General features: G+C 40.9%; 1 protein-coding gene across 3 annotated transcripts in view; it reads right to left on the minus strand.

Moving 5' to 3' along the window:
- ACER3 (alkaline ceramidase 3) overlaps positions 1-25,900 on the minus strand; it is a 71,283-nt gene that overhangs the window by 26,222 nt on the left and 19,161 nt on the right. For 2 of the 3 annotated variants that reach the window (XM_005290545.5, XM_065581748.1), the window contains 4 exons: positions 22,787-22,897; positions 9,150-9,202; positions 5,390-5,442; positions 1,129-1,210 (listed from right to left, as the gene is read on the minus strand). In XM_005290545.5, coding sequence (XP_005290602.2) covers positions 1,129-1,210; positions 5,390-5,442; positions 9,150-9,202; positions 22,787-22,897 — 299 coding nt within the window. The remainder of the gene's footprint in view (positions 1-1,128; positions 1,211-5,389; positions 5,443-9,149; positions 9,203-22,786; positions 22,898-25,900) is intronic. The other variant, XM_065581747.1, reaches the window with a different exon arrangement.

The following is a 25,900-nucleotide window of genomic DNA, read 5'->3' on the forward strand; positions in this document are numbered from 1 at the left end:
AAAAAATAGGGTAGTAATAGCTACCCTAAACAGATAGTTTTAGATGTGAATGTCGCTTAATTTATTCAAACTGCAACACACATACAGTAAGTTAAAAATGCATTAAAATTTTGAATATAATCCTTGATAGGTACTGAAACAGACTGAACTATAGTCCTCATAGGCAATTAATTTTTTCTTGAAATTATCAATCCGTGTCTGTTAAATGATGCCTCTAAATTCCCACAGATGCTAACAAAAAGTCACTGTAGACGCCTACTGCTAAGGTAGTGAGTTCAAATCCTGTTTTGGAAAAAAGTGGGCATTATATTTATGAAAAGAATTATTTTTTCATTTCAGTCTCAATCTGATCTGCTCCACAATATGCCATATCAAAAAGGCTCAGAAGAACAGTCAACGCATATAAAGATGCAAAATCTGCAATACATTAGGATAAGGGTCGGTAGGATTACTTGGCTTTATCTCCCATCACCAAATATAGAGATGCCATCCACGTTGGTTTTAGGTTCCTAGGAAGCATCCCCCAAACATACAGGGAGCACATTGAACCAAGGAACAGAATCAAAATTAACCTTAACTGTGTCACATTTATTTTGATAATTTAAACAGCTAACTTTTAGTTGTGGCTGGTTTTGACTTCTATTTAGCACATATATTGCTTTCTAACTGTAGATCTCAACGCATTTTACAAAGATGACTGAGCATTATCCTCCTCATTTTACAGATGAAAAAGCGAAGGCTCAAGAAGGTAAAGAAACTGCCCAAGGTCTCAGAACAAGACAATGGAAAAGTCAGAACAGCAGACCATTTTTCTGACTCCCAGGACCTAGCACCTGGATTACCTCCCTATACTCTTATACGAAGGAACTTTTCTTTTACCACATGAAGTGTTTTGGATCAATTTTTATTTACAGAAGGCGTTAACGTTTCCCATAGAAGAATTACATTTTGCACAATGCAATAACTAAATTAGTCTCCCCAGCTTTGAACAGATTCCCCCTTCCCGCCCAGTTTCAACAGCAAGCAATAAAGTACAAGAGATGGAATTTTGCCAGTTTAATATTCCTTAAGTGTTAGGAAAATGACTAATGCACATATGAAAGTTCTGCATAAGAAAAAGTTACTTACTATGCTGACTATGACACTGAAAGTTATTAATACAAAAAGCAGAGGATAATTGACACTGTTCTTGTGCTTGAAACATTCGTACCTGAAATAAAACATACAGGAAAGTTACGTCTTACTTTATCATATATAAATGATAAATCCTACAAGAGGTAATGATGTTAAAAAGAACCATTTGTTGGAGATTAAAGGGAACCTGTGAAGAAAGTGACATGAAACACATGGGCCCTGTGAGAAAATTTAGACTTTCCCACAAGGCCCTGTCACTTTTACAGATGGAATATATTTCACTTGTAATAAATATTGGCCTGATATTTATTCTTAATTATATGTTACTGTATGAACAACTAGTTTGGGAAAAATACAAGCCAATACATGCAGGGAAAAGATAACCCAATGGAAAAAAAAAAAAAAAAAAGCCTGGGAAGAAATAATGCCTAAAAAGGCTTACTTTTTTATGGACAGCAAATTAGACATAAGTTTGATGCGGTTACTAGAAAAAAAAATACTGAAAAACTTTCACATAGTAACATGTAGCCCAAAATTGTATAGCATCAGAAAACAGTAAATTATATGGCTGTGGTGCAATCACACTTAGATTATTGGGTACAGTTCTGAGAACCACATCATCAGAAAAGAGTTTGATAAACTGGAAAGAACTCAGAGAACAGCAAACGTGACTGGGGCTGGAGGAATGGATGTGTAAAAAAAAATTAAGACCTAAATAATGTATAGCTTAGCTAAACGATGAAGAAGGATTAATATGTCTACAAATCACCACAGAGGGAGAAGAATTACTTGGCCTTATAGTAATGGATGAAATGGAGGAAAAATATATATACTTATTATCTGCAAAAAATCTTCAAGACAGGAAGACGTACAGCTCTGGAGCATCCTGCCAAGGGACGTGGTGGAAATTCCAGTACTTGGGATTTTAAATTAGATTGAAACAAGGGCTAGGGAATGTTCTGTATTGATCAATCCTACTTTGGCTAGCAGATGAACTAGATCTCTCTTTTTGAACTTCCATAATTTCACAAAATATAAGCACATTACGTAAAGCACTTATATTTAAGAATTTACATGCAGTATACAAATCACTGTACACCATTTCAAGCAGATTCTGTGCATAAGCTCCTCTTAGGTCTTTTATACTTTTAAAAATATGGAATAACCAATATGACCCAAGAACTGGTGTTTGAACTTTGTTTTTTCTTCTCTGAATCACATTCAATTCAGGCAAAATAAATGCAGAAGAAATCTCGAGGACAGGATAAAAAAAGATGGAGAAAAGTTGTTCTCTCTTACCACAGAGGTCTGGACAAGAGACAATGAGTTCAAAATACAGCGTAGCAGATTTAGATTAAATCTCAGGAAAAACTTCCTAACTGTAAGAACAGTAGGACAATGGAATAGACCACATAGAGAGGTTGTGGAAGCTCCTTTACTAGAGGTTTTCAAAAGGAGGCTGTATAGCCATCTGTCTTTGATGGTTTAGATCCAGTGGTTCTCAACCTATTTATCATTGTGGGCCGCATATGCAGCTCTCTCTGTGTTATGTAGGCCTCATCCACACAATATATATACTAGCTGCATGGCCCTGAGGATGTCACATTGACTGCAGCTGTGTGCTGATTGGTCTGCAAGTGGCCCGTGAGCTGCGGGTTGAGAACCACTGGTTTAGACATAGCAAATCCTGCATCTTGGCAGGGGGTTAGACTCAATAGATGACCCTTGCGGTCCCTTCTAGCCCTACGGTTCTATGATTCTCAGATGGGTTCAGATTAAAGTGAAACAATGTTAAGAATGAAAACATTATGGACCAAAATTTTACATCATAGCTGGTGTAAATTGCAGTGCATGTAGCTATGATAATTTACCCCATACAATTGTCAGACACACAGAAGAACATAACTTGTTGGGCAAAAGTCAACATGGTTTCTGTAAAGGGAAATCATGTCTACTAATCTATTAGAGCTCTTTGAAGGGGTCAACAAACTTTGGACAAGGGGGATCCAGTGGACATAGTGTACTTAGATTTCCAGAAAGCCTTTAGCAAGATCCCTCACCAAAGGCTCTTAAGTAAATTAAGTTGTCATGGGATAAGAGGGAAGATCCTTTCATGGATTGAGAACTGGTTAAAAGACAGGGAACAAAGGGTAGAAATAAATGGTAACTTTTCAGAATGGAGAGGGATAACTAGTGGTGTTCCCCGAGGGTCAGTCCTAGGACAAATCCTATTCAACTTATTCATAAATGATCTGGAGAAAGGGGTAAACAGTAAGGTGGCAAAGTTTGCAGATGATACTAAACTGCTCAAGATAGTTAAGACCAAAGCAGACTGTGAAGAACTTCAAAAAGATTTCACAAAACTAAGTGATTGGGCAACAAAATGGCAAATGAAATTTAATGTGGATAAATGTAAAGTAATGCACATTGGAAAAAATAACCCCAACTATACATACAATATGATGGGGGCTAATTTAGCTATAACTAACCGGGAAAGAGATCTTGGAGTCATCGTGGATAGTTCTCTGAAAATGTCCACGCAGTGTGCAGTGGCAGTCAAAAAAACAAACAGGATGTTGGGAATCATTAAAAAAGGGATAGAGAATATCTTATTGCCCTTATATAAATCCATGGTACGCTCACATCTTGAATACTAAGTACAGATGTGGTCTCCTCATCGCAAAAAAGATATACTGGCATTAGAAAAAGTTCAGAGAAGGGCAACTAAAAATTATTAGGGGTTTGGAACAGGTCCCATACGAGGAGAGATTAAAGAGGCTAGGACTTTTCAGCTTGGAAAAGAGGAGACTACAGGGGATATGATAGAGGTATATAAAATCATGAGTGGTGTGGGGAAAGTGAATAAGGAAAAGTTATTTACTTGTTCCCATAATATAAGAACTAGGGGCCACCAAATGAAATTAATGGGCAGCAGGTTTAAAACAAATAAAAGGAAGTTCTTCTTCACACCACACACAGTCAACCTGTGGAACTCCTTGCCTGAGGAGGTTGTGAAGGCTAGGACTATAACAGGGTTTAAAAGAGAACTGGATAAATTAATGGAGGTTAAGTCCATTAATGGCTATTAGCCAGGATGGGTAAGGAATGGTGTCCCTTGCCTCTGTTTGTCAGAGGGTGGAGATGGATGACAGGAGAGAGATCACTTGATCATTACCTGTTAAGTTCATTCCCTCTGGGGCACCTGCCATTGGCCACTGTCGGAAGACAGGATACTGGCTCGATGGACCTTTGGTCTGACCCAGTATGGCCGTTCTTATGTTAATCTGAGGATTTGGCCCGACAGTATTCCACTTAATCCACAAGCCACAGGCAGACGTCAATAAAGCTACACCAATTTACACCAGCTGAAGATCTGTCCCTATGTTTTTTAAGTAGTCAAACAAAACTCATTGCTTGCAACCAGTTCATAACAGGAATAAGTGGATCGGTTTCATTAGCTGGATTTTCAAGGCACAGCCCGCCATATTGCTTCAGAGACTGGATGTGGCAGGTGGGAAAGACAGTATTGCATAACTAGACTCATTTGTTGGAGTTGCAAAATGCTACACAGCTCCCTGAACCAAGGAGAACTGCTTTGGATGTTGTGCCAAAACATTATATTAGTTTTTCTAGGACACTCTTCTACAAAGTATTTAGTTTCCATAAGAATTTTTTTTTTTTAAAGGGTGTGGAAAGCAGGTTTGACCAGAATTTAGAAATTTCCATTTGGAGCACAGGTTATATCACATTGTCCCTAATGAATGATAAACCCTGCTGTTTTTGCAAGTTTCATTACTCTTGTTGTCTACATGCCAAATAATGCTTAATTCTTAACTGCATATAGTGCTTTACATTTGCAAAGTGTTTTTACAAACATTAATTCAACATCCTTGTTAAGTAGGGAGGCAATTTGATTAGTTTATTAACATTTCTACAAGGCTTATCACAGTATTGTCTTATTTTAGCCAAAATTTTATGCCTCATTTACAGCTAGGGAAACAAAGAGGTTAAGCAACCTGCACCTGGTTACACAGCAGGTCTAAGTTAGCAATGCTAGGACTAGAAGTCAGAGTTCCTGGCTCCTAATCTGCCCATTAGATCATGATTCTTTGCTGTTAGTAAAATTGCTGACTGCATTGAGTCTAGCATAGATGTTTTAGCATCAGTTTCAATGAGAGCAGACTGGGTTCCATGTATTGGTCATTACATAAAAGTACCTTTCCAATATTAAAAACATTTGACAAAATGTACTTACAGGCAGTAGACAAACACACAACAACTGTATATCATTGGCAGCTCATCCAACAGCTATAAAAAGCAGAGAAACACCAAAACATGAAAATCGCTTTTAACTCATGCACACTGGTGTAAGTTAACTATGGGGAGTCACTTGTTAAGTAGGGGGTTTTAAACAGTTTTATGATACCCAGCTTCTTGACTATATTTTCTATACAACGGTGTCAAATGCCTCTCAACCTTACAAAGCAGGTGAGTTACTATGCTTGCTTAACTGAATCTTTCAAATATTACATATTATGAGAAAGCATGTGTTCACAGCTCTCTGCCATTTTCACTACTCTCATATCCCTTTTAAACATTTACAGAATTTCCAGGAAATTAAAAATCCTAAAGTACAGGACCTACCTAACCCACACATTTCATAACCTGCTCAAAACATTTTGTGGCATCTCTCCACCTCTCAATAAAAAATAATCAGTAGGTCGCAGTGAAGCCTCTGAGACCTCATTATTTTTGCACAGAATATTACAGAACATTAGTACATTATGAAATATTCTCTGATGCAGTAGCCTTGCTTTTCATTTACCTTCTTTCTAATTTGAAAATTAAGTAAACTGTAGTAAGTTGCAATAATTGGGTCTTCCAATTATGACTGCAAATTAATGCAGTTTTATCTTAAATAATTTTTAAACCATTAGTAATAGGATCACAACATTTTGTCTAAAGAAAACAAAGTTACTTTTCTGGAGTAAAAAAAAAAAGTCTCTGGGAAGTAATACACCCACCTTAACTAAGGAGGCAAAAAAGACCTATGAAAAAGCAACAGAGGGTCCTGTGGCACCTTTGAGACTAACAGAAGTACTGGGAGCATAAGCTTTCGTGGGTAAGAACCTCACTTCTTCAGATGCAAGTACTTCTGTTAGTCTCAAAGGTGCCACAGGACCCTCTGTTGCTTTTTACAGATTCAGACTAACACGGCTACCCCTCTGATACTATGAAAAATAAACACTTCTGCGGAGGATGCTCATTTTGCATTTGAACTTTTGCATTACATACACAGAATCAGAACGTCACCTTTTCCATCAAAACTCTGCACTCCAATGAGTGCTTACATACACGTACATGTGAATTTGAGAGTGTGGAGTTGATTTCTCACTGAAGATAGCAGTAATATAATATATGGAGATGTACCTATTTCATAGGGCTGGAAGGGACTCCGAAAGGTCATCGAGTACAGCCCCCTGCCTTCACTAGCAGGACCAATTTTGCCCTAGATCCCTAAGTGGCCCCCTCAAGGATTGAACTCACAACCCTGGGTTTAGCAGGCCATCCCTCCCCCTCCCCAGTAAAGTCATGAGATTGACAATCTTGAAAAAGGGGTCATTAAATATTTTGAACTTAGAAAGTATGTGGTCTAAATAGTTTCAATTAAAGAACAATTTTTATGTTTCTTTACTTTGACCCACATTTTTTTTCCAGAGGGAAATGAATTTTCCCAGAAAAGGTAAAATAGGGCCCGCATGTTTTGCTGCTGGAAGCCGTAGTACCCTCTTTTCTGAAGGTTATTGAGTGGGATTGCCAGGCTGGCGCTGTGCTGGTACTGAGGCTCCTGGCTCCCGGCCTAGTAGCCCTCAATTTGGGAAGAAGGCCTCTGAACGCATTGGCCAAAATAAGCATTCCATTTTTTAAACTTTCACGTTGAAAGGCAATTCAGTCATTTTAAGAGAGTGGCCGAGTCTCTCAAAAATGAGAACAAATTAGCTTATCTTGTTTTTGGCAAAAGAAACTTAGAGAATTCAGAAGAGATGACCAACAATACCAGGATAAATGAAGCTATTCATTTAGAAGATTCAGCACTAGAGATGAACAGCCCAGAGTTTGCTTAAACCATTTCTTAGCATTTTTGAAATTGAAATTTCAATTTCCAAAGGTCTGGTCAGGCATAACCATGTGATTAATCGATGTAGCTCCTTCTTTAAGAAAGAAAGAAAGAAAGAAAGAAAGAAAGAAAGAAAGAAAGAAAGAAAGAAAGAAAGAAAGAAAGAAAGAAAGAAAGAAAGAAAGAAAGAAAGAAAGAAAGAAAGAAAGAAAGAAAGAAAGAAAAACAAATACTATGGCCAACATTTCCAAAACTGGACACCTACCATTAGCCTCCAAATTTCACATTTTGGTAGTTTTCAAGGACAAAATAGTAGAGTAAATCTGCTAGAGGTACAAACAGATTTCATCTAGGTGAGAACCAACTCCCCCAAAAAGACAGCCTGGCCCAGGCACAAGAAGGAGGGTGTGAATCAGTCCTTTCAGAAGTCTTAACTACTAGATGCCCGAGCATTGAGGAACTTTGGGTGGTGACGTGGTGAGCTGATATAGCTGCCCACCAAACAGTTTTGGCAGCTGCTCTTCAGGCAGCCCCTGGAACAATTTTTCTGAAGCCCTTGCCTTTTCCCCTTTGCCGTACAATTCTGCCTGATGGTCTGTTTGCAGTACTGAGTTAATGAAAGCTCCTGTGAAAGTTACCACTTGAGCCTCTATGAATGACAACTTTTCATTGTTGAGCCACAGACCCAGTGAATAACAGCATTGTCTAAAGGATGGAATGTACTTTTTCTGACTATGGGGACTCATCAGCTAGTAACAGGGGTAATTGTGAATCCCTCACATTTAGATCAGCTGCTTCTATAGCTAGCCGTTGAGTGCTGTGGTGTAATTTGTACTAGAAGTGGCCTTGCAGATGCAAAGCTTAGGTACTTTATACATTCTGACCTCAATGACAGACAATATGCATCACTGAGGCTGACAGCCTCCAACAAATCCCATGGACATAAGAGAGAAGATTATGGAGGCCATCACCATCCTGATCTTGACTCAAGAGGATGAATGTGTCTCATGTTCTCAGATCTAGGACAAAACCCTTCAAGTCTTCTTGGGAATGAAGCTATATTGAGACTAGAATTTCCTTTCCCAACAATGCATTGCTGAAGAACCTTATTCCCAAATGGAGAAGCAGCCAACAATTACTGCTTTCCACAGAGTTTTGACTTCAGTGCCAAGGGCAGTTGCACATCTCGAAGTGCAGTTTTATACTGCTACAAAATTAAGCAATACATGGGGATACCAATGGACGACAAAATAATCCTAGGCAATAATGTTCAGTAGCAAGTCAAAGCTGTAATGTCGTTTAACATTACAGCATCACAAATGAAAACTCTGTAACAATCTCATAACAGGTAACATCCCTTTTACTAAATAGCCAATTGATTACAGTACTAATTTAGAAACCAGTATCCATTCCTGCATGCACATCAGTACCAATGGCTAACAAAGTAGGGCTCACACTAGATCTATGCTGAAAGGAGTCATGTCCAGTGACTTATAAGGAATAGGTCAATTTATTTTACAGATAAATCTAACAAAATTAGATTAGCTAAGAACAAATCCCTAAAATGACACATTTTGTCCACCTTTAGAGTGAGAGTGCTTTGCCGGCTCTGCCAGACTTAAAAGGTATGTGCACAGCCACCTGTGTTGATTCCTATGAGGGAAAAGCAAATCACCAGAGGCATTTGACAAAGCCCTGGCTGGGATGATTTAGCTGGGAATTGGTCCTGCTTTGAGCAGGGGGTTGGACTAGATGACCTCTTGCGGTCCCTTCCAACTCTGATATTCTATGATTCTATGATTTGGTTACAGAATTTAAAAAACCCACCAAATGCACACTTGGGGACAATAGTGACTTACCTGCACAAGGTTATTTGCATCTGCTGTTTAGTACTAACCTGCATTTCATACTTCAGGGTCATGTGGAAGCACCAGGATCCCAATCCAACAGCTGAAATCAAAGCAAAAACACAATTAGCATAAACGTTTGTTAAAAACACATCACAGTATATTATCTTAACAAATTAACTTCACTGACAACAGATCTTTAAATATTGCAGACAGGGACATTTTCAGTCATCTATCCAGTTTTTGTAATGCCTTTTAATTGACACCTTGGTCTTTAAAGATCCCACTGAACTTTTTGTAAGAGACTATTTCCCCCAGCATTCTTTCCCATGAAATGGTGGGAGAGCACTGAGCATTAGGATCACAAGAGTATTGTATTCCCAAATATTAAATGTATTAGATCCATTAAAAAAAAGATGACGAGAAATAGTTACACAGCATAAGCGCCGACTCTGTGGGTGTTCCAGGGCTGGAGCACCCACGGGGAAAAATTAGCAGGTGCTCCACACCCACCGGCAGCCAAGCTCCCCGCTCCCAGCCTCCTCCTCCCCCTCCCCCGAGAGCACCGCATCCCCTCTCCTACCCCTTCCTCCCAGCACTTTCTGCCCCCTGCCGCCTAACAGCTGTTTGGCGGCGCTTAGGACTTTCCGGGAGGTGGAGGAGAGGGAATGCGATGCTCTCGGGGGGGGGGGGGGGGGGAGAAGAGGCAGGGCAGGGACTTGGGGGAAGGGGGTGGAATGGGGGCAGGGTTGGGATGGGAAAAGGCAAGGTGGGTGGGGACTTGGGGGAAGGGGTGGAATGGTGGGGGGGTCGAGCACCCACTGGGCAAAGGGGAAGTCGGCACCTGTGTTACACAGTATTGTCTTCTGTGGCTAAATAAAAACCACAAACCTGTGATATTTTTGTTGATGTTTAGCTAAAAGGTTTTAAAAGCCCAAATTTACAGAATCTTTTTATCAGGCCACGGGAAACAGGTTTTGAGTTCAGATTTCAAAATTAGAGTCAGGTGCAGCTGTGGATTGCAGTTTATGTAAACCTAATGGAACTATTCAGAAAAGACAAGCAGGTCTTTTCCATTTCTGACTTCTACGAAGCTCTTGATATATGCACCTTGCTTTTTTCATTTGATAAATTTGCCCTCGGATCTCTGTATTTACTTCTGACGTTAGTTTAAAGACACCACCTTACCTGGATATCATCTACCTTGTTTTTCTTAGGCCTGATGGAGACAGAGTCTTAAGCCGTGTCTACACTCAGACTTCAGCCAGCATAGCTATGTTGTGTGTGGCCCTTGACCAATACAGCAGTGTGGGCAGAAGCCCCTGGTGTACAGTTAGGCTGGTCTACACTACTGCTTAAGTTGATGTAACTTACGTCGCGCAGGAGTGTCACAAAGACCACCCCCCCGGAGCGAAGTAAGTTACACCTCTCACGGAGATGGAGTAATTATGCTGATGGGTGAGCGCTCTCCTATCGTCATAGTGCGTCGTCACCAGATGTGCTACAGTGGCGGAGCTGCATCAGTGCAGCTGCGCCCATGTAGTGCTCTAGTGTAGGCTTGCCCTCAGTTATACTGGTAAAGCCATGCTTTTATGGATAGAGTTTGTTTTGCGCAGGGAGAGGGGAATCGGATATCAGTAAAAATGTAGCTTTGTTGGTATAAGTTGCGTCCACAGTAGGAGCACTTTCCCGGTATAGTATACCAGAATTCCCACACAGGTAAAGTGCTGCTAGTGGAGACACTGCCAATTGAACAACACAACTTTTGTTGTTCACAGGTGCTTTAAAAAAAAACCCCTCTGAAAGACAAAAGTTTTGCTGCAGCAAGTGGCAATGTAAACGGCTTGTTGTTGGCAGGAGTGCTCTCTTATCAACAAGGCGAACCCTGTTCGTAGGGGGTGGAAGTATTTTGTAAGCAAAAGTGCCGACAAACAATGTTTACACTGCCCAACTTAGCAACACAGCTGTGTTGCTAAAAGCTGTGTAGTGTAGACAAAGCCTTAGAAATTGTTCCATTTAGATAAGACTTGGTGGGGCAGGGGGTTAAGTTTGGCAGGGGTTTGGTGGTCTCCCCTAGTACTTTCAAATGTGACAAGACATGTTCCTTGCCATTAAAATCTCCCTTTTTGGGGGTATGGGGAAAGAGTAGATTGTGTATATACCCAGACATTTACCTTTCTACCTAAAACTCTCCCTTAGTTTCAAATTAAGGTATTTTTCATTTTGTCTTAAACTGCTCTGTAGTGTTGCACTCCACTCTAAAGATATAATAGTCACATTTCAGTAATGGGTAAATAGATCACTTTCTATAAAATATACTGACGTTTGTAAAGTTTATCAGATGTGCAAGAGCCCTTATCTAGAGGTGTTTTGTTTTTTTATGCTCTGTCAGACTAGTATTACTAGGTCCCTGTCTCCTTACTGAAGAGGAATTGCTAAGCGTGTAACTGCTTACTTATAGTCACATTTGCAGTCCAACCATATTGTTTAAAATGTATTGTCATAGATATCTGAACTTCATTAGTGCTCTGGGGAAACTGGACACCATTGTCTATGGTAAGCATATGCACTTCCATTGTTCCCAACTGAAATTTAATTAAAACGATTACTCATTTAAACCTAACACTGTGCACCTGCATCTACACATTCTTTTTAGAGAATCTTTTCATATCATGACCAGCATCTATTCCAACTCCATTAAGATTTAATTGGGAAATTAACCATGTATCTGGTTACACCTACAGTACATTCTGACTGTCATTCAATTTGGAAACCAAAACCAGTTAGTGTCACTGTAGTCAAGATTACATCCGTATTTTCTCTATAAAATCCTTTTCAGTTTATAAGAGCTATACATTTCACCTTGGGCAGAAACATGACATGCAAGGTTTCAACTTGTTTTTGTAATTAACAAAGTATGTTGTTAGTTGTAGGTTATTAAAGTTATAAATCCAGAAAACCAATTATAATCCCACTCCACACATACAGAATTAGAAGCTGTTATTTCAGATTTTTTTTTGGAGCCCTTATACATTCAAAACTGTTGTAAGGACTATGTTGTAGAACCTTGGGGTTTCTTTTATTATGAAAGATTATACTGGGTTGAAAGATATTCCTTAAAATGCTTAAAATGAGAAATGCTCTTGAGTCTGTTAAATTCTAAAAAACTATGAATGCTTTAGGTGCAAGCACTGTACATGCACTATTTTAATAAAATCTATAACTGAGGTACCAATACCCTGTCTTGGTGCAATCATGTCAGATTTCCTAAATAAAGCAGGATCAGATCTGTTCAGTATTTGGATGCAAGAACTCAGTGAGAAATCCAGGGTGCTGCATGATGTGGGGCTGGTTATTCAGTAGGTGGCACTCTCCCCTCTGAATCAGTGCCCTAGAACAGAGCTGTGAGAATTGTGCTTAGGGTACTATTTTTTGGATGAGACAGAAAATCCAGACCTTGAATACTTTTGGTCATAAGAGCTCATGTCAACTTTATGCAAAAGTAATAATGTCACTCTAGAGTCCTGATAAAAGCCATCTAAAGTATATTTTGTCCATCTAAGAGAACCCCTTAAATTCAATTCTGTTTGCATGGTGGTGGCTTTTTTGCTCCATCCCAGTAGCAGTTAGTAATCCATATACTCTAAGTATGCATATTGAGAGTCTTGAAGATTGATGCTACCATATAGTACATCAGTTAGTTTTACTGTTTGACTTTGGTATATGTTCACAGCAGCCAAATAGATCATCATCAATCAAAAGGACATCCAGTCAACACTCAGCTGAGAAGCCACTGTGCTCAAGCAAGAAACCAAATTGTGTGCCGAGATAGCAGGTAAATATGCCTTTTCAAAGGAAGGTAATTGTGAAAGGAACTACTTAACACGACAAAAAGTTACAGTCTTTTGTGCAAATTATAAGTCAGACTCCTTATCTGTCATGGAGGTCGTGGAAATCACGGATTCCGTGACTCCTGCAGGGGCCAGTGTGGCTCACCCCAGGGTACCCAAGAGGCTGGCTCCAGGGTCAACCGGTACCCGGCCGGCCGGGGCAGCCGCGGTCCACAGCCCCCAACAGCTGGTGCCGCCCGACACCCCCTCAGCAGCAGCTCCCATGCCCCCCGGCACCTCCACCCCAAGATTTAGTCACAGGTATTTTAGTAAAAGTCATGGACAGGTCACGAGCCGTGAATTTTTGTTTATTGCCCATGACTTTTACTAAAAATACTTGACTAAATCGTATCCTTAATTATAAGCATACCCAGCATTTGTCCATCACCAAGCACAGATGCCCCTAACATGCTTACCAAAATAAAACAAAAACAAACAAACAAAAAATCACAGTATTTTAAGACTGCAGTTTCAGCAAGTTTCTAAACTGAAAAAGGCACTGTGGATGTCATGCTTGCAAGTTACAGGATGCTGATTTGCTGCATCATGCTATATCCACTGGGCAGGCAAGGATCCCATTCCACTCTGCTCATGATCTAAGACTAAGGCCATGTCTACACCAGGAGTGCTTCACCAATACATAGGGCACTACCATATTCATGGTCCATTTTGGTCAATTTCACGGTTCTAGTATTTTAAAAAATCATAAATTTCATGATTTCAGCTATTTAAATCTGAAACGTCACGGTGTTGTAATTGTAGGGGTCCTACCCAAAAAGGAGTTGTGCGAGAATGTGTGTGTGTGGGGTGGGGTGAGGCTCGCAAAGTTATTGTGGGGGGGTCCTAACTCTAAAAGGAGTTGTGTGTGAGGGGGCAGGATCACAAGGTTGTTGTGGAGGGGGTTGCAGTTCTACTACCCTTAGTTCTGCGCTGCTGCTGGCGGCGGCAACGCCTTCAGAGCTGGGCAGCTGGAGAACAACAGCTGCTGGCTGGGGGCCCAGTTCTGAAGACGTCACCGCAGCCAGCAGCAGCACAGAAGTAAGGGGATGGCCTGGTGTGGGATTGCCACCCTTACTTCTGCGCTGCTGCCTGCAGAGCTGGGCCCTCAGTCAGCAGCCGCCACTCTCCAGCCACCCAGCTCTGAAGGCAGCAGCACAGAAGTAAGGGTGGTATGTCATCTTTAGGAAAGATGTGGATACACTGGGAAGAGTCCAGAGGAGAGCAACACAAATAATAAAAGGTTTAGAAAACCTGACCTATGATGAAAGGTTAAAAAAAAACCTGGGTATGTTTAGTCTTGAGGAAAGAAGACAGGTGAGGGGAGAAACCTCATAACAGTCTTCAAATATCTTAAGGGCTGTTATAAAGAGGATGGTGCTCAATCTTTCTCCATGGCCACTGAAGGCAGGACAAGAAATAATGGACTTAATCTGCAGCAAGGGAGATTTAGGTTAGATATTAGCAGGGGTGGCCAACCTGAGCCTGAGAAGGAGCCAGAATTTACCAATGGACATTACCAAAGAGCCCCAGTAATATATCAGCAGCTCCCCTGTCAGTCCCGTCCCCCCGTCCCCCTCCAGCTCCCAGTGCCTCCCGCCCACTGGCAGCCCTGCCAATCAGCACCTCCCCCTCCCTCCCTGCACCTCCCAATCAGCTGTTTCATGGCATGCAGGAGGCTCAGGGGGTGGGAGGAGCAAGGGCACGGCAGGCTCAGGGGAGGGGGCAGGAAGGGGTGGAGTGGGGGCAGGGCCTGTGGCAGAGCCAGGGGTTGCGCAGTGAGCGCCCCCCAGCACATTGGAAAGTTGGCGCCTGTAGCTCCAGCCCCAGAGTTGGTGTCTATACAAGGAGCCGCATATTAACTTCTGAAGAGCCGCATGTGGCTCCGCATGTGACCCCTGGATATTAGGAAAAACTGTCTAACTATAAGGGTAGTTGAGCTCTGGAACAGGCTTCCAAGGGAGGTTGTGGAATCCCCGTCATCAGAGGTTTTTAAGAACAGGTTCGACAGACACCTGTCGGGGTATGCTTAGTCCTGCCTCAGTCCAGGAGGCTGGACTAGATGATCTCATGAGGTCCCTTCCAGCCCTACATTTCTATGATTACATCTCTATGCTGCCAATTCAAATTCAGCCAAACAGGGCAAGAAGAAATTTAAATTTAGTTTGTGAACATTTTTGAAATAAATGAAAACTCTTTTTTGACAAAAAAAACCCTTCAAAATGAAAATTCTCATTTCAAATTCAAAATTTTAATTTATTTTTCATTATTTCCCCCATCCCTTGTCCCCTCTCTGAAAGGGGGGGAAGAAGAAGGAGAAAAAAAGAAGTGTTACTTTCTCTCCCTTTAAGTTTTAAATTTTTTAAAACTTTCCCACTTCTCCAGCAAGGTAAAAAAGGAAGATAAAATGGTGGGAGGAAGAAAAAAAAAAATCTGTGATTTTTACTCTCGTTTTTTCTTTAAAGATTTTCCTGTTACCACAAAAAATGAAATTTTTCTAAACAAAAATACACATTTCCACTTTGCTTCAAAGGTTTTAACCAGAAAATAAAAACAGATAAAACAGAAACAGAGGGTCCTGTGGCACCTTTGAGACTAACAGAAGTATTGGGAGCATAAGCTTTCGTGGGTAAGAACCTCACTTCTTCTCTTGCATCTGAAGAAGTGAGGTTCTTACCCACGAAAGCTTATGCTCCCAATACTTCTGTTAGTCTCAAAGGTGCCACAGGACCCTCTGTTGCTTTTTACAGATTCAGACTAACACGGCTACCCCTCTGATACCAGATAAAATAGAAACATTCCACAAAACTGTTTTTGTCAAAAAGCCATTTAACAAAACAAAACATTTTGCTGTGGAGCTAGTTGAAATGTTTCAATCACAGTTTGAGAGCCACAGCTGTTATCTAATGGCCGATGTGAAATGGTACCAGTACTTGATTTTCTGTCTTGAACCTGCACACGATGCATATAAGCATATGGTCTGACGTGATGAGCAGGTCATGGAATCCTGATCTGACATTAATGAGCATGCTACGAACTAGAAAAGGAAGCATGTAGCTGAGCACCTCATATGTCTGCCAAGGATCACAGAAAAATCCTCATTTCCTCAGAAGCACCCATTTTTTATCCATACCCCACCTCTTTTTAAACCATGCAATTGAAATAACATAGCAAGCAAGCAAAGGGCTCGAGATTTATTTCCGCTCAGTAAAGAAGAGTAATTATACTAAGGTAGAGTAGTTAAAGTAGCCTAGTACTTAACCTTATTTGTGTCCACATGTGGCCTCTACTCTTGCTTCCAGCACAACACCCTTATGTTCCCTGTTCCTTGCCTCGCATTACAGAAAGACTTGCATGATCTAGGCACTTTTAGAAAAGTATTCACTTCATAAAAACCAAACCCACAATCAGACATTCTATAAGTTCTTCCTCAAATAAGTAGAGTATTTTCGAACTGGGAACAAACAGGAAGAGAGGAATGAAACATTTGCCACAGAAATAAGCTTCCCATGTGGTCATCTACATATTGAGAAACAGAGACAATTAGGTTCTGATCCAAGAAGCAGAGGTCAGGGTTACATTGTTACAAGAGTTTCCCGAGCATGTAACAGACTAGAGGTCAGTAACCATACAGAATTTAGCCAGCTGGAACCTCTTAATTCAGAAGTCTTGGCAACCAATAGGAGCAACATAGCTTTTCAAAGTTAAAGGAGACAACAAGCTGCAGTAGTTAAACAGATACTGTGTCACCCCTCAACATTTTTATGATGATCCTCACCACTTCAAATTACAAAGGGGCATATCTAAACTGTGTGATAAGTACAGAATACACACCCTGTTTTAGAGCAGTGGAATTTAGCCTAAAATATATGCAATTAAAGTAGTATTGAAAAGGGCTGGAAATGTAAGATCACACTAAGCTATATTATATTTAGAGCAACATAGTCCTTTTATTTCTGAAAGCATTAATACAGATTGCTTGGTACTAGCAATTGCAGATATTTAACTGTCAGTTGATATATTATTTGTTTGAGTGGTGATGTAAGTGTAATGCCATCCACAAATTTCAGGCTATGCAGGGCTGTTATTCACATGGCTCTCTAAAAGAGACTTCCAAAGCAATATCTACAACTGGAAAGAATTTGACATTATACATGGGCTCTAGCCAAGGACGTGTACAGGTCACATGAACTCTCCCATGCTTCACCGCTCAGAATGGATGCAAAAAATGTTTGTGAGGATATGTATTTGTAAGCAGTTTCAGGAAAAATCTGAAACTTTATATGATAAGCGATGCTTTATTAGACTGCTTCTATTGTGTAGGGACTACTTTAAAAAACAATCCAACAAAATTAAACTTAAAAAAATTATAAAAATAAAAAACTCCTTTATCAAGTATTGCCCGCGGATTTCATTTCTTGGTTGTGTGTGAAGTTATTTTAAATACTAATCCATAGATACCTTAATATAAAAAAATCCCCACAGAATATTATCCGTCTACGGTTTTCTTCTCTTGCATTTCCCCCCCATAATCTAGGGACAGGAGTGGTCCCAGCTACTCCATGTAGACCTCTTTTTGGCTGTTGGTTAGGAATAGGTGAATGACCCCTCAACTGAAAGGTTCTACTAACTAATTCCACACACACCTCTAAGTTTCATTTAAAGCCAAGTCTTCCAGGCTGGTTATAAATTCTTATCAATCTGTGGCTGGAGTGCAGAATCCTTTCTCCCTTGGCATTCATTTATCTTTGGCACAGTTTGAGTGATTTAGCACTAGAACTTGCTTAAACATGCCAAAAAATAATTATAGAGGAGAATTTAAATCACAAAATAAAACACTTCAATCTTTGACCAAAATTTCAGGACAAATCTGGGAACTATGCCTCTGATGTACACTCTTGAAGTCCAACACCTCTGATAAGAGAAAGTAGGACCAATAGATACCAGACATATACTTTGAAGAGATAAGGAAAAAGGTTAGATTAAGTTCAAAACAACTACAGAAGTGCTTGATACAAAAAGTTGGATCAATTCTCTTCTAGAATGAGCAATATGAAAGTACTATAGACATGATCCCCAGAAAATAAGCAGTACATGGGGAAAATATTCAGAGACTCTCTAACAGGTCAAATTCTAATCAGGCATTGCAATATCAAGTGGAACCTGGGGCTAATTCTGGTGGCAACTCCAATAAAGGTTAAAAGTCTTATTTCTTCTCCTATTGAGTTCAATGACAATCCAACCCCCGCAAACTGAATGGTAGCAGAAATGAACCCTTAAAATAGCGCTCTGGATCCCAAAGAAGAATTTAAGTGTAACTCAGTAAACTTTGTATCTAATATGAACAACGAGGAGTCTATTTAAATAGCTGGTTAGAAACTCCCTTTTTCCTTTTCTCACCAAATCTAGATGCTAGCACATATGTAAAATGATGGGTGCTTCTCTAGTTCAAATGGGTTTTGCTCAAGGAGGAAGTAGATGTCAGCTGTAAAAATCTCAGGGCAAGAAATAAACAAAAGGACTATACATACTTCCTGGGATGCTATGGTATGACAGAACACTGAAAGATAAACCCAGAACCAGCTAAATGCTTGAGAATTAGATTAAACATCAGGTCCCCGGGAACTGGCTGATTTGGACTGGGGTGCTTTCTGGGTGTTACATAGGGTCACCATACGTCCGTTTTTTCCTGGACATGTCTGGCTTTTTGGTACTCAAATCCCCGTTCGGGGGGGGGAATTGCCAAAAAGCCGAACATGTCCGGGAAAATACTCCCCCGCCTCTCCCAGTACCCTACTTATCTTGGCTCCGGCAGGCTGTGAGCTGCAGGCAGATTCCCCTGCGGCGGTGGCTGCTGCTGCTCCTCCCAGACACCTCAGCTTTGTGTAGCTGAAGAGCCGAGCTGCCCCCAGACCTCCAGACCCTGCACCCCCGGGGCGGGCGCTTCCCTTCCCGGGCTCCGGCTGCGCTGGGGAAGAGCCCGCCCCGGGGACGCAGGGTCTGGAGGTCTGGGGGCTGCCCGGCAATCCATGAAGCCAGTAGCGCTCAGGCAGCTTCGCGTGGCTGGGAGGGAGGAGGGGGAATGAGGCGCGCTCAGGGGAGGGGGCGGAGTTGGGTCAGGGACTTTGGGGAAGGGGTGGAGTGGGGGCGGGGGCGGGGCCAGGGCCCAGTGGAGTGTCCTCCTTTTTTAAGGTTTAAATATGGTAACCCTATGTTACAGTATGTTCCAAGAGTTCAACACATTACGTCTTTTCAATGTTTGCCTTTGATACCTACTAATAGCAAAATCTTTAAGTATTAAAATCTTAATTTGTTGAAACAAAACCATAATGCTCTTATCTTTACTTCATAGCAATTCTGCTGCTTTACTGTTTTCGAACATTAACAAAAAGTCTGAATTGCTAAGCCAAAGCAAGTACAGGATCTATGTTAAATGCCTTTTAATGAAGCATGGTACCCAAAGTCAATTCACTTAACGGATTTGGACTAAGGATTGCATGCTTTATGGATTGCATCTGTATTTGTTCATCTGTGACCAAGTGACTGTAAGGAGTGTTAATAAAGAATGGCTGTTGCAAGCAAATGCATTTCCTCTGGTACTTCCTTATGAGGAGACATTCCGCACATCTTCACTTCAATAGGTTTACCTTTCAGTTACAATCTTAGAAAAGCAACAGAGGGTCCTGTGGCACCTTTATGATTAACAGAAGTATTGGGAGCATAATCTTTCGTGGGTAAGAACCTCACTTCTTCAGATGCAAGACTTGCATCTGAAGAAGTGAGGTTCTTACCCACGAAAGCTTATGCTCCCATTACTTCTGTTAGTCTTAAAGGTGCCACAGGACCCTCTGTTGCTTTTTACAGATTCAGACTAACACGGCTACCCCTCTGATCTTAGAAAAGGTGCCAGAGTTCTTAGCACATTTCTATTGTATTTAAAATTCAGTTTATTTACTCAGTCACCAGTTTCATTCTTTAACAGAGCAATCTTAAAACAGATTTAAGGTCCAGCATTGGCCTGTTCCTCACACCATGTATTGTTAAAGATCTACATCTTCTGCATCCCAACAACTAATTCTATGCAACCCCATGTATACATGCACACAGTGTGAAACCCTGGTGTAGATCTTGATACTTCCTCTTGTTCCTCACATTTTTAACAGTGAGGTTGTTAACTGTGTTGACATTTAAAGAATCACTGGCATACGAGTTAGCATCCAGTGAGGCAGTTCACACCTCAGAGCTAGTGTTTCAGGCTCTCTGCAAACTCATGCAGATGTTTCTGCACTGCTTATACTCATGTAACAATTTCTTTGCAACCACAATGGCCAAGGGCTTTCAGGACCAAAGCAAATCCTCAAGACTCTGGAGTGTAATTGAGTGTCTGCTGCCCATGGCTAGTCTCTTAAGGCCATGCCCACACTCATGGAAACAATTCTAAATGGTCAGTCTCCACAGCTAATGTTGCAAGCCAATACCTACGTGCTGTAGAAAGTGGCACTAGAAATTCAGCAGGTGGCACTTACTTTTCCAATGAACCAATAGTCCACAGTATTAAGGATGTCGTGAGGCTGAAGGTGATGTTTTGATACAGCACAATGATCACAAGTGGCCATTTTTTGAGGATTCCATGGCACTTTTTACAAGAGCACTAAATTGTGTATGTTGGCCAAATTTCAACTAGGTAGTTACAATTTGGCCTCTCTAAACCGTCCTATAAGTTAGACCTGGTTTACACTAGAAAATTAAGTCGACTTAACTATGTCGCTCAGGGGTATGAAAAATCCACATTCCTGAGCAGCGTAGTTAAGCCAAGCCAACCCAACCCCCAGTGCAGACAACACCAGGACAAAGGAAGAATTCTCTCAGGGAAGTGGATTGTTAACCGGAGGGGTTCTCCCATCAGCACAGGTAGTGTCTACACTACCGTGGTGCAGCTGCAGCACTGAAGCTGTAGCATTTCAAGTGTAGTATACAGTATTCCCTTCCTGGCAGACTGTGGCATAGTGTGTACTCTGTTAGCGTTGCCAGTTTTCACAACAGCGGTGGCTACATTAGTAGAGATGAAGTGATTCCTGTGTACATCTTTTATTTCAGTTTAGTTGATAGAGTATTTATGGATTTGGGGGGGATGAAAGGACAAATGCAAGATTCTTTCACTCGAGACAGGCTTCTCCATGCCAGAAGTAAATTTCACATTTGGGGATGTCTACACAGCAGCTGGGAGGTGTAATTCCTAGCTTGGGCAAACATACTCAAGCTAGTGCTTAAACACAGCAGCACTGGCGGATGCTCAGGCTAGCCTCCAGAGCAGGGGTCGGCAACGTTAGGCACGCGGCTCACCAGGGTAAGCACCCTGGCGGGCCGGGCCAGTTTTATTTACCTGCTGACGCGACAGGTTCAGCCGATCGTGGCCCCCATTGGCCACGGTTCGCCGTCCTGGGCCAATGGGGGCGGCGAGAAGCGGCGCGGGCGAGTGATGTGCTGGCCGCGGCTTCTCAGCGCCCCCCTTGGCCCGGGACGGCGAACCACGGGCACTGGGGGCCGCGAACGGCCGAACCTGCCGCATCAACAGGTAAATAAAACTGGCCCGGCCCGCCAGGGTACTTACCCTGGCGAGCCGCGTGCCGAATGTTGCCGACCCCTGCTCCAGAGTATGTACCCAGGGATCGGGCAGGATCGTACTCGGCCAGCTAAGAGAAGGCCTCTGCAGACGAGGAAACATGCTCTCACATTTAGAGGACTGTCAAATTTGAGGCCACTTTGCAATACAATGGAACCTCAGAGTTACGAACACCCAAGTTACAAACTGACCAGTCAACCACACACCTCAGTTGGAACTGGAAGTGTGCAATCAAGCAGCAGCAGAGATTTAAAAAAAATAAAAAAAGCAAATACAATACAGTACTGTGTTAAACGTAAACTACTAAAAAAATAAAAGTAAAAGCAGCATTTTTCTTCTGCTTATTAACATTTCAAAGCTGTATTAAATCAATGATCAGTTGTAAACTTTTGAAAGAACAACCATAACGTTTTGTTCAGAATTATGAACATTTCAGAGTTCATTCCCAAGGTGTTCATAACTCTGACGTTCTACTGTATAGTTTCTCCCTGTTTGGTAAGAAATAGAGTGAGTGGGAGCATTGTTTTCAATTCCCTAGGGCAGGAAAGGAGCTGTTAAGCTCAGGGTTTTTTTTTTTTTTTAAATGCTTTCAACACCACAGTTATTTGAGTTACTTAGAAGCCAGTCTACAGGTTAATATTACACAGCTCTGTAAAGAGGAGAGTGCCCTCTAGCTACTGGGAGAATGCCTTGAATGTGATTGTGATTAAGTGGCTTGATGCAGGTCAAACCAGTAAAAGGTAAGCACTAAAACTGGCAAAATAGATGGAAACCTTGCACTCACTCAGTTCCTCCAAGGTGTTTGCCCACTTGTTTTATTTATGCTTTGAGAAGTGTTACAAATTAAAAGACTAACACAGTGTTAAACTGTTTGGTAAATATGGGCCACACAACATAGCTTCTGTAAACCAGCATAAAAGGGACACAGTCTATGAAAATGTATACATTGGATTAGGACACAAGGACAGATAGGGCTTATTTTACTACATCAGACAGTTATTTTGTGAATTCTAATTTGATTTCTGGCCTAAACAATACTAATAATCATCTCAAGATATTATAGATTATATAAAGAACTGAGGTTTAAGTTATAACAAACAAAGGTTCTGATATTGACTATACATATCTCATCTGAAATCCCTGTATAATTAAAGTGCAAATCTAGTTTTACACATACCTGTGAGACAAAAAAATGCAGCTAAATATCGTTTTTCAAGGCCATCTTTATAGGTCTGAATCGCACCATATATTGGAGGTAGAATGAAAATCAGGTTACTCACTGTGTTCCCTGTAGGACAGAAACCAAAGCAGAGATTTAGTATTGGGCAACATGCACTTGAAATAAACAAAGCTACATTCATTCAAACAAGACTTCAACAGTTCTCAGTAAAAAGGCTACACCTTTTCTCCAAGCCTCTTTCTGCGTTAGCACTTTATCCGGTTAGATTTTGCTACAGTCTGGGTAACCTCACATGTGCCTAGGTAATATTACAATACTACATCACACCGAAGAGTAATACTAGATGTTGCTTATGTTTATGGCAAAGAAACAGAAAAAATATGGTTAATCTTGGTAGAATACAAAGCATATTTTATCAGAAATTCTTTCAGCAAATATAAATCCTCAAATAGCAGAAGTTTTGTTATTTTAAGGAGCTGCTTTTTTTGAAAAAGCAACTCCTGGGACACTTTGGGGGCACTAACACAAGCATAGAGTACTCCTTCCTTCTCTCCCCATGCTCTTCCCTCTGATCCCTCAAGACAGGTTATACAATTTTCATTTTAGATTTAATCATGTAAGCTAACCGCAGGCAACACTCTTCCCTCATCAGGGTTTAAAACTTACCATACACCTACTAACCAAGGCATATTTCTAAAGACAGATTTCAGTAGGACCAGCACGTTCTTAGTGCGGTCCAGAAGCAACAGATTGCTGGGACGTGTGACATCTGAACACAAGAGCTCTGCTACCAACACAGATCTCCAGTTTTTAGCTGAATAGAACTTGAAGGCATTTGCCTAAACACTGAGCTTGGCTGTATTCAGATACGTAGAACATGCAATCCGATAACACGAAGAGAAGACCAAAAATAAGTGTCACATTTTAGAACTACAACTAATCTATGATACCAGATGCCACAATAAGAAAGTAGTGCACCTGCACAGATTCGATAAAGAATGACTCTACCATACTGACTGGGTAGTGTTTTTACATCCACTTTGCATGGGTATACTATAAATTACTTCACAAAGTGCAAAACAACAGTGAGTAAACCCTTAAGTAAGGCAACAGGAATTAAGCAAACAGGCTTGGTCTGAAGGGAGTGCAAATTCAGCATCTTATCCCTGCCTGATGTAGTCAGATTTTAGGAGCAGAAGTTATGTACGGTTGTTACCGAATTAAATATTGACCTATACTTTTCTTTAAAAGTGCAGATGCATAAAAATACAGGAGTCTGACCACCTGACAATATAAAGCACAGAGAAACATGTACTTGCAGATTACATCAGACCAAAAACCAGATATGCCTGATATAATGCTAATATCAGAACCTTATTATTCAAGGATTGCCAATAAGAGTTAAATTGTATAAAACCTTGAACAAACAGGTGCAGCTTGTGAAATGTGCAAGTTAATTTGGGGCATTCTCACCAATATTGCAGCTCAATATAGCACCTGCCACAGGAACTCGTCTCACACAAATACCTACTCCCCTCAAACTACTTGCCAAAAGGAAATGGGAAGAATCAAACTATGCTCAAGTGTTTTGAAGTCCAATTTATTCCAAGAAACACTACCAAAGAAACTATGCTTTACATATTTAAACACTCTCCTGCAGTGCAAAAACCCCAGACACAGCAGCATTATTCCAGCATGAGAACCAGAATGTGAAATTAGATACTGATGAAGTAACTAGCCCAGGGGTAGGCAACCTTTCAGAAGTGGTGTGCCGAGTCTTCATTTATTCACGCTAATTTAAAGTTTCGCGTGCCAGTCATATATTTTAACGTTTTTAGAAGGTCTCTTTCTATAAGTCTATAATATATAACTAAACTATTGTTGTATGTAAAGTAAATAAGGGTTTTTAAATGTTTAAGAAGCTTCATTTAAAATTAAATTAAAATGCAGAGCCCCCCGGACCGGTGGCCAGGACCCGGGCAGTGTGAGTGCCACTGAAAATCAGCTCACGTGCTGCCTTCGGCACACGTGCCATAGGTTGCCTACCCCTGAACTAGCCTATTTTCACTGTTAAAGCTCAGCAAACCTGAAAATGCAACTAGTATAAACACTGACAAATTTAGATTGCTTCCATTTTAGATGTTCTTCAGAAGCAGATACATCTTATCTGAAGCGAGTACCTCTTTAACAAGCTGCTTTACTAACATGATCATGCTTAGCAATGGCACAACCACCAGTTTGAACCAGTTATAAACAAAGCTGATCTGGTTGAAAGTCAGTGATCCCCAAAGAAAGGCTCCAGTCTTACAACCAGTGCTGCAGAAGCACACCCCCTGCACCCAAGTGAATCCTTACTGAGGTCAACAGGGCTGTGCAAAGACACCCAATGCCGATCTGACTGCAGGATAAGGGCATACCCTATGGGATCTCTTCATTCTTAATTCCCCTTGGGAGTCACCAGCCCAACGACTAGTGTCAAGAAGACTATTCCCTATTCCAGTAGATGCATCCCTTTAAACAAGGCTAGATAATACTGAATCTCGTCTTGATCATTAGTTTGGGGAGAGGAGGGGTGCAGAGCCATCAGATAAGGAGAGAGAAGATTATAGGACCTCAGCAGGCTAAAGATACCCATTCTCTACCTTGTGGCACATCCCTAAAGTGGGCAGTAGGTCAGCCTCAACAGAATTCAGGGGTGGAAGAAGCTCCCGTTAAATTAAATATTTGTGTTGTATGTATTGTAAATATTTTAACTTGGCCATTATCTTGTCCTCCCCACAAACAATGCAAGAGAGCCATGTTGTCTGAAAAGGCAGGGTAAAGTTTCTTTAGAATATGGCCCTGTGTTCTAAGTCTTTATAATTTTCTAGAGTGGCTCTTAAATGCTCTGATTTCCCAAAGCAGTTATTGCAGATCATGTAAATCTCAATTTCTTAAAGATGACTATTAGTATGAAATGATTCATAGTATCCTAAGAAATATGCAAAAGAAGAATCAAATATAAAAATATTGAATTAAAGGAATATGTAAAGAAAGACCTGCTCATAACTGACAAAGCAAATCGTTTCAGAATAGAGCCCATTAAGGCTGGAAACTTCAGATTGATATGAG

The sequence above is a fragment of the Chrysemys picta genome, chromosome 1 (genome assembly GCF_011386835.1).
Source record: "Chrysemys picta bellii isolate R12L10 chromosome 1, ASM1138683v2, whole genome shotgun sequence".
Classification (NCBI taxonomy): Eukaryota; Metazoa; Chordata; order Testudines; family Emydidae; genus Chrysemys; species Chrysemys picta.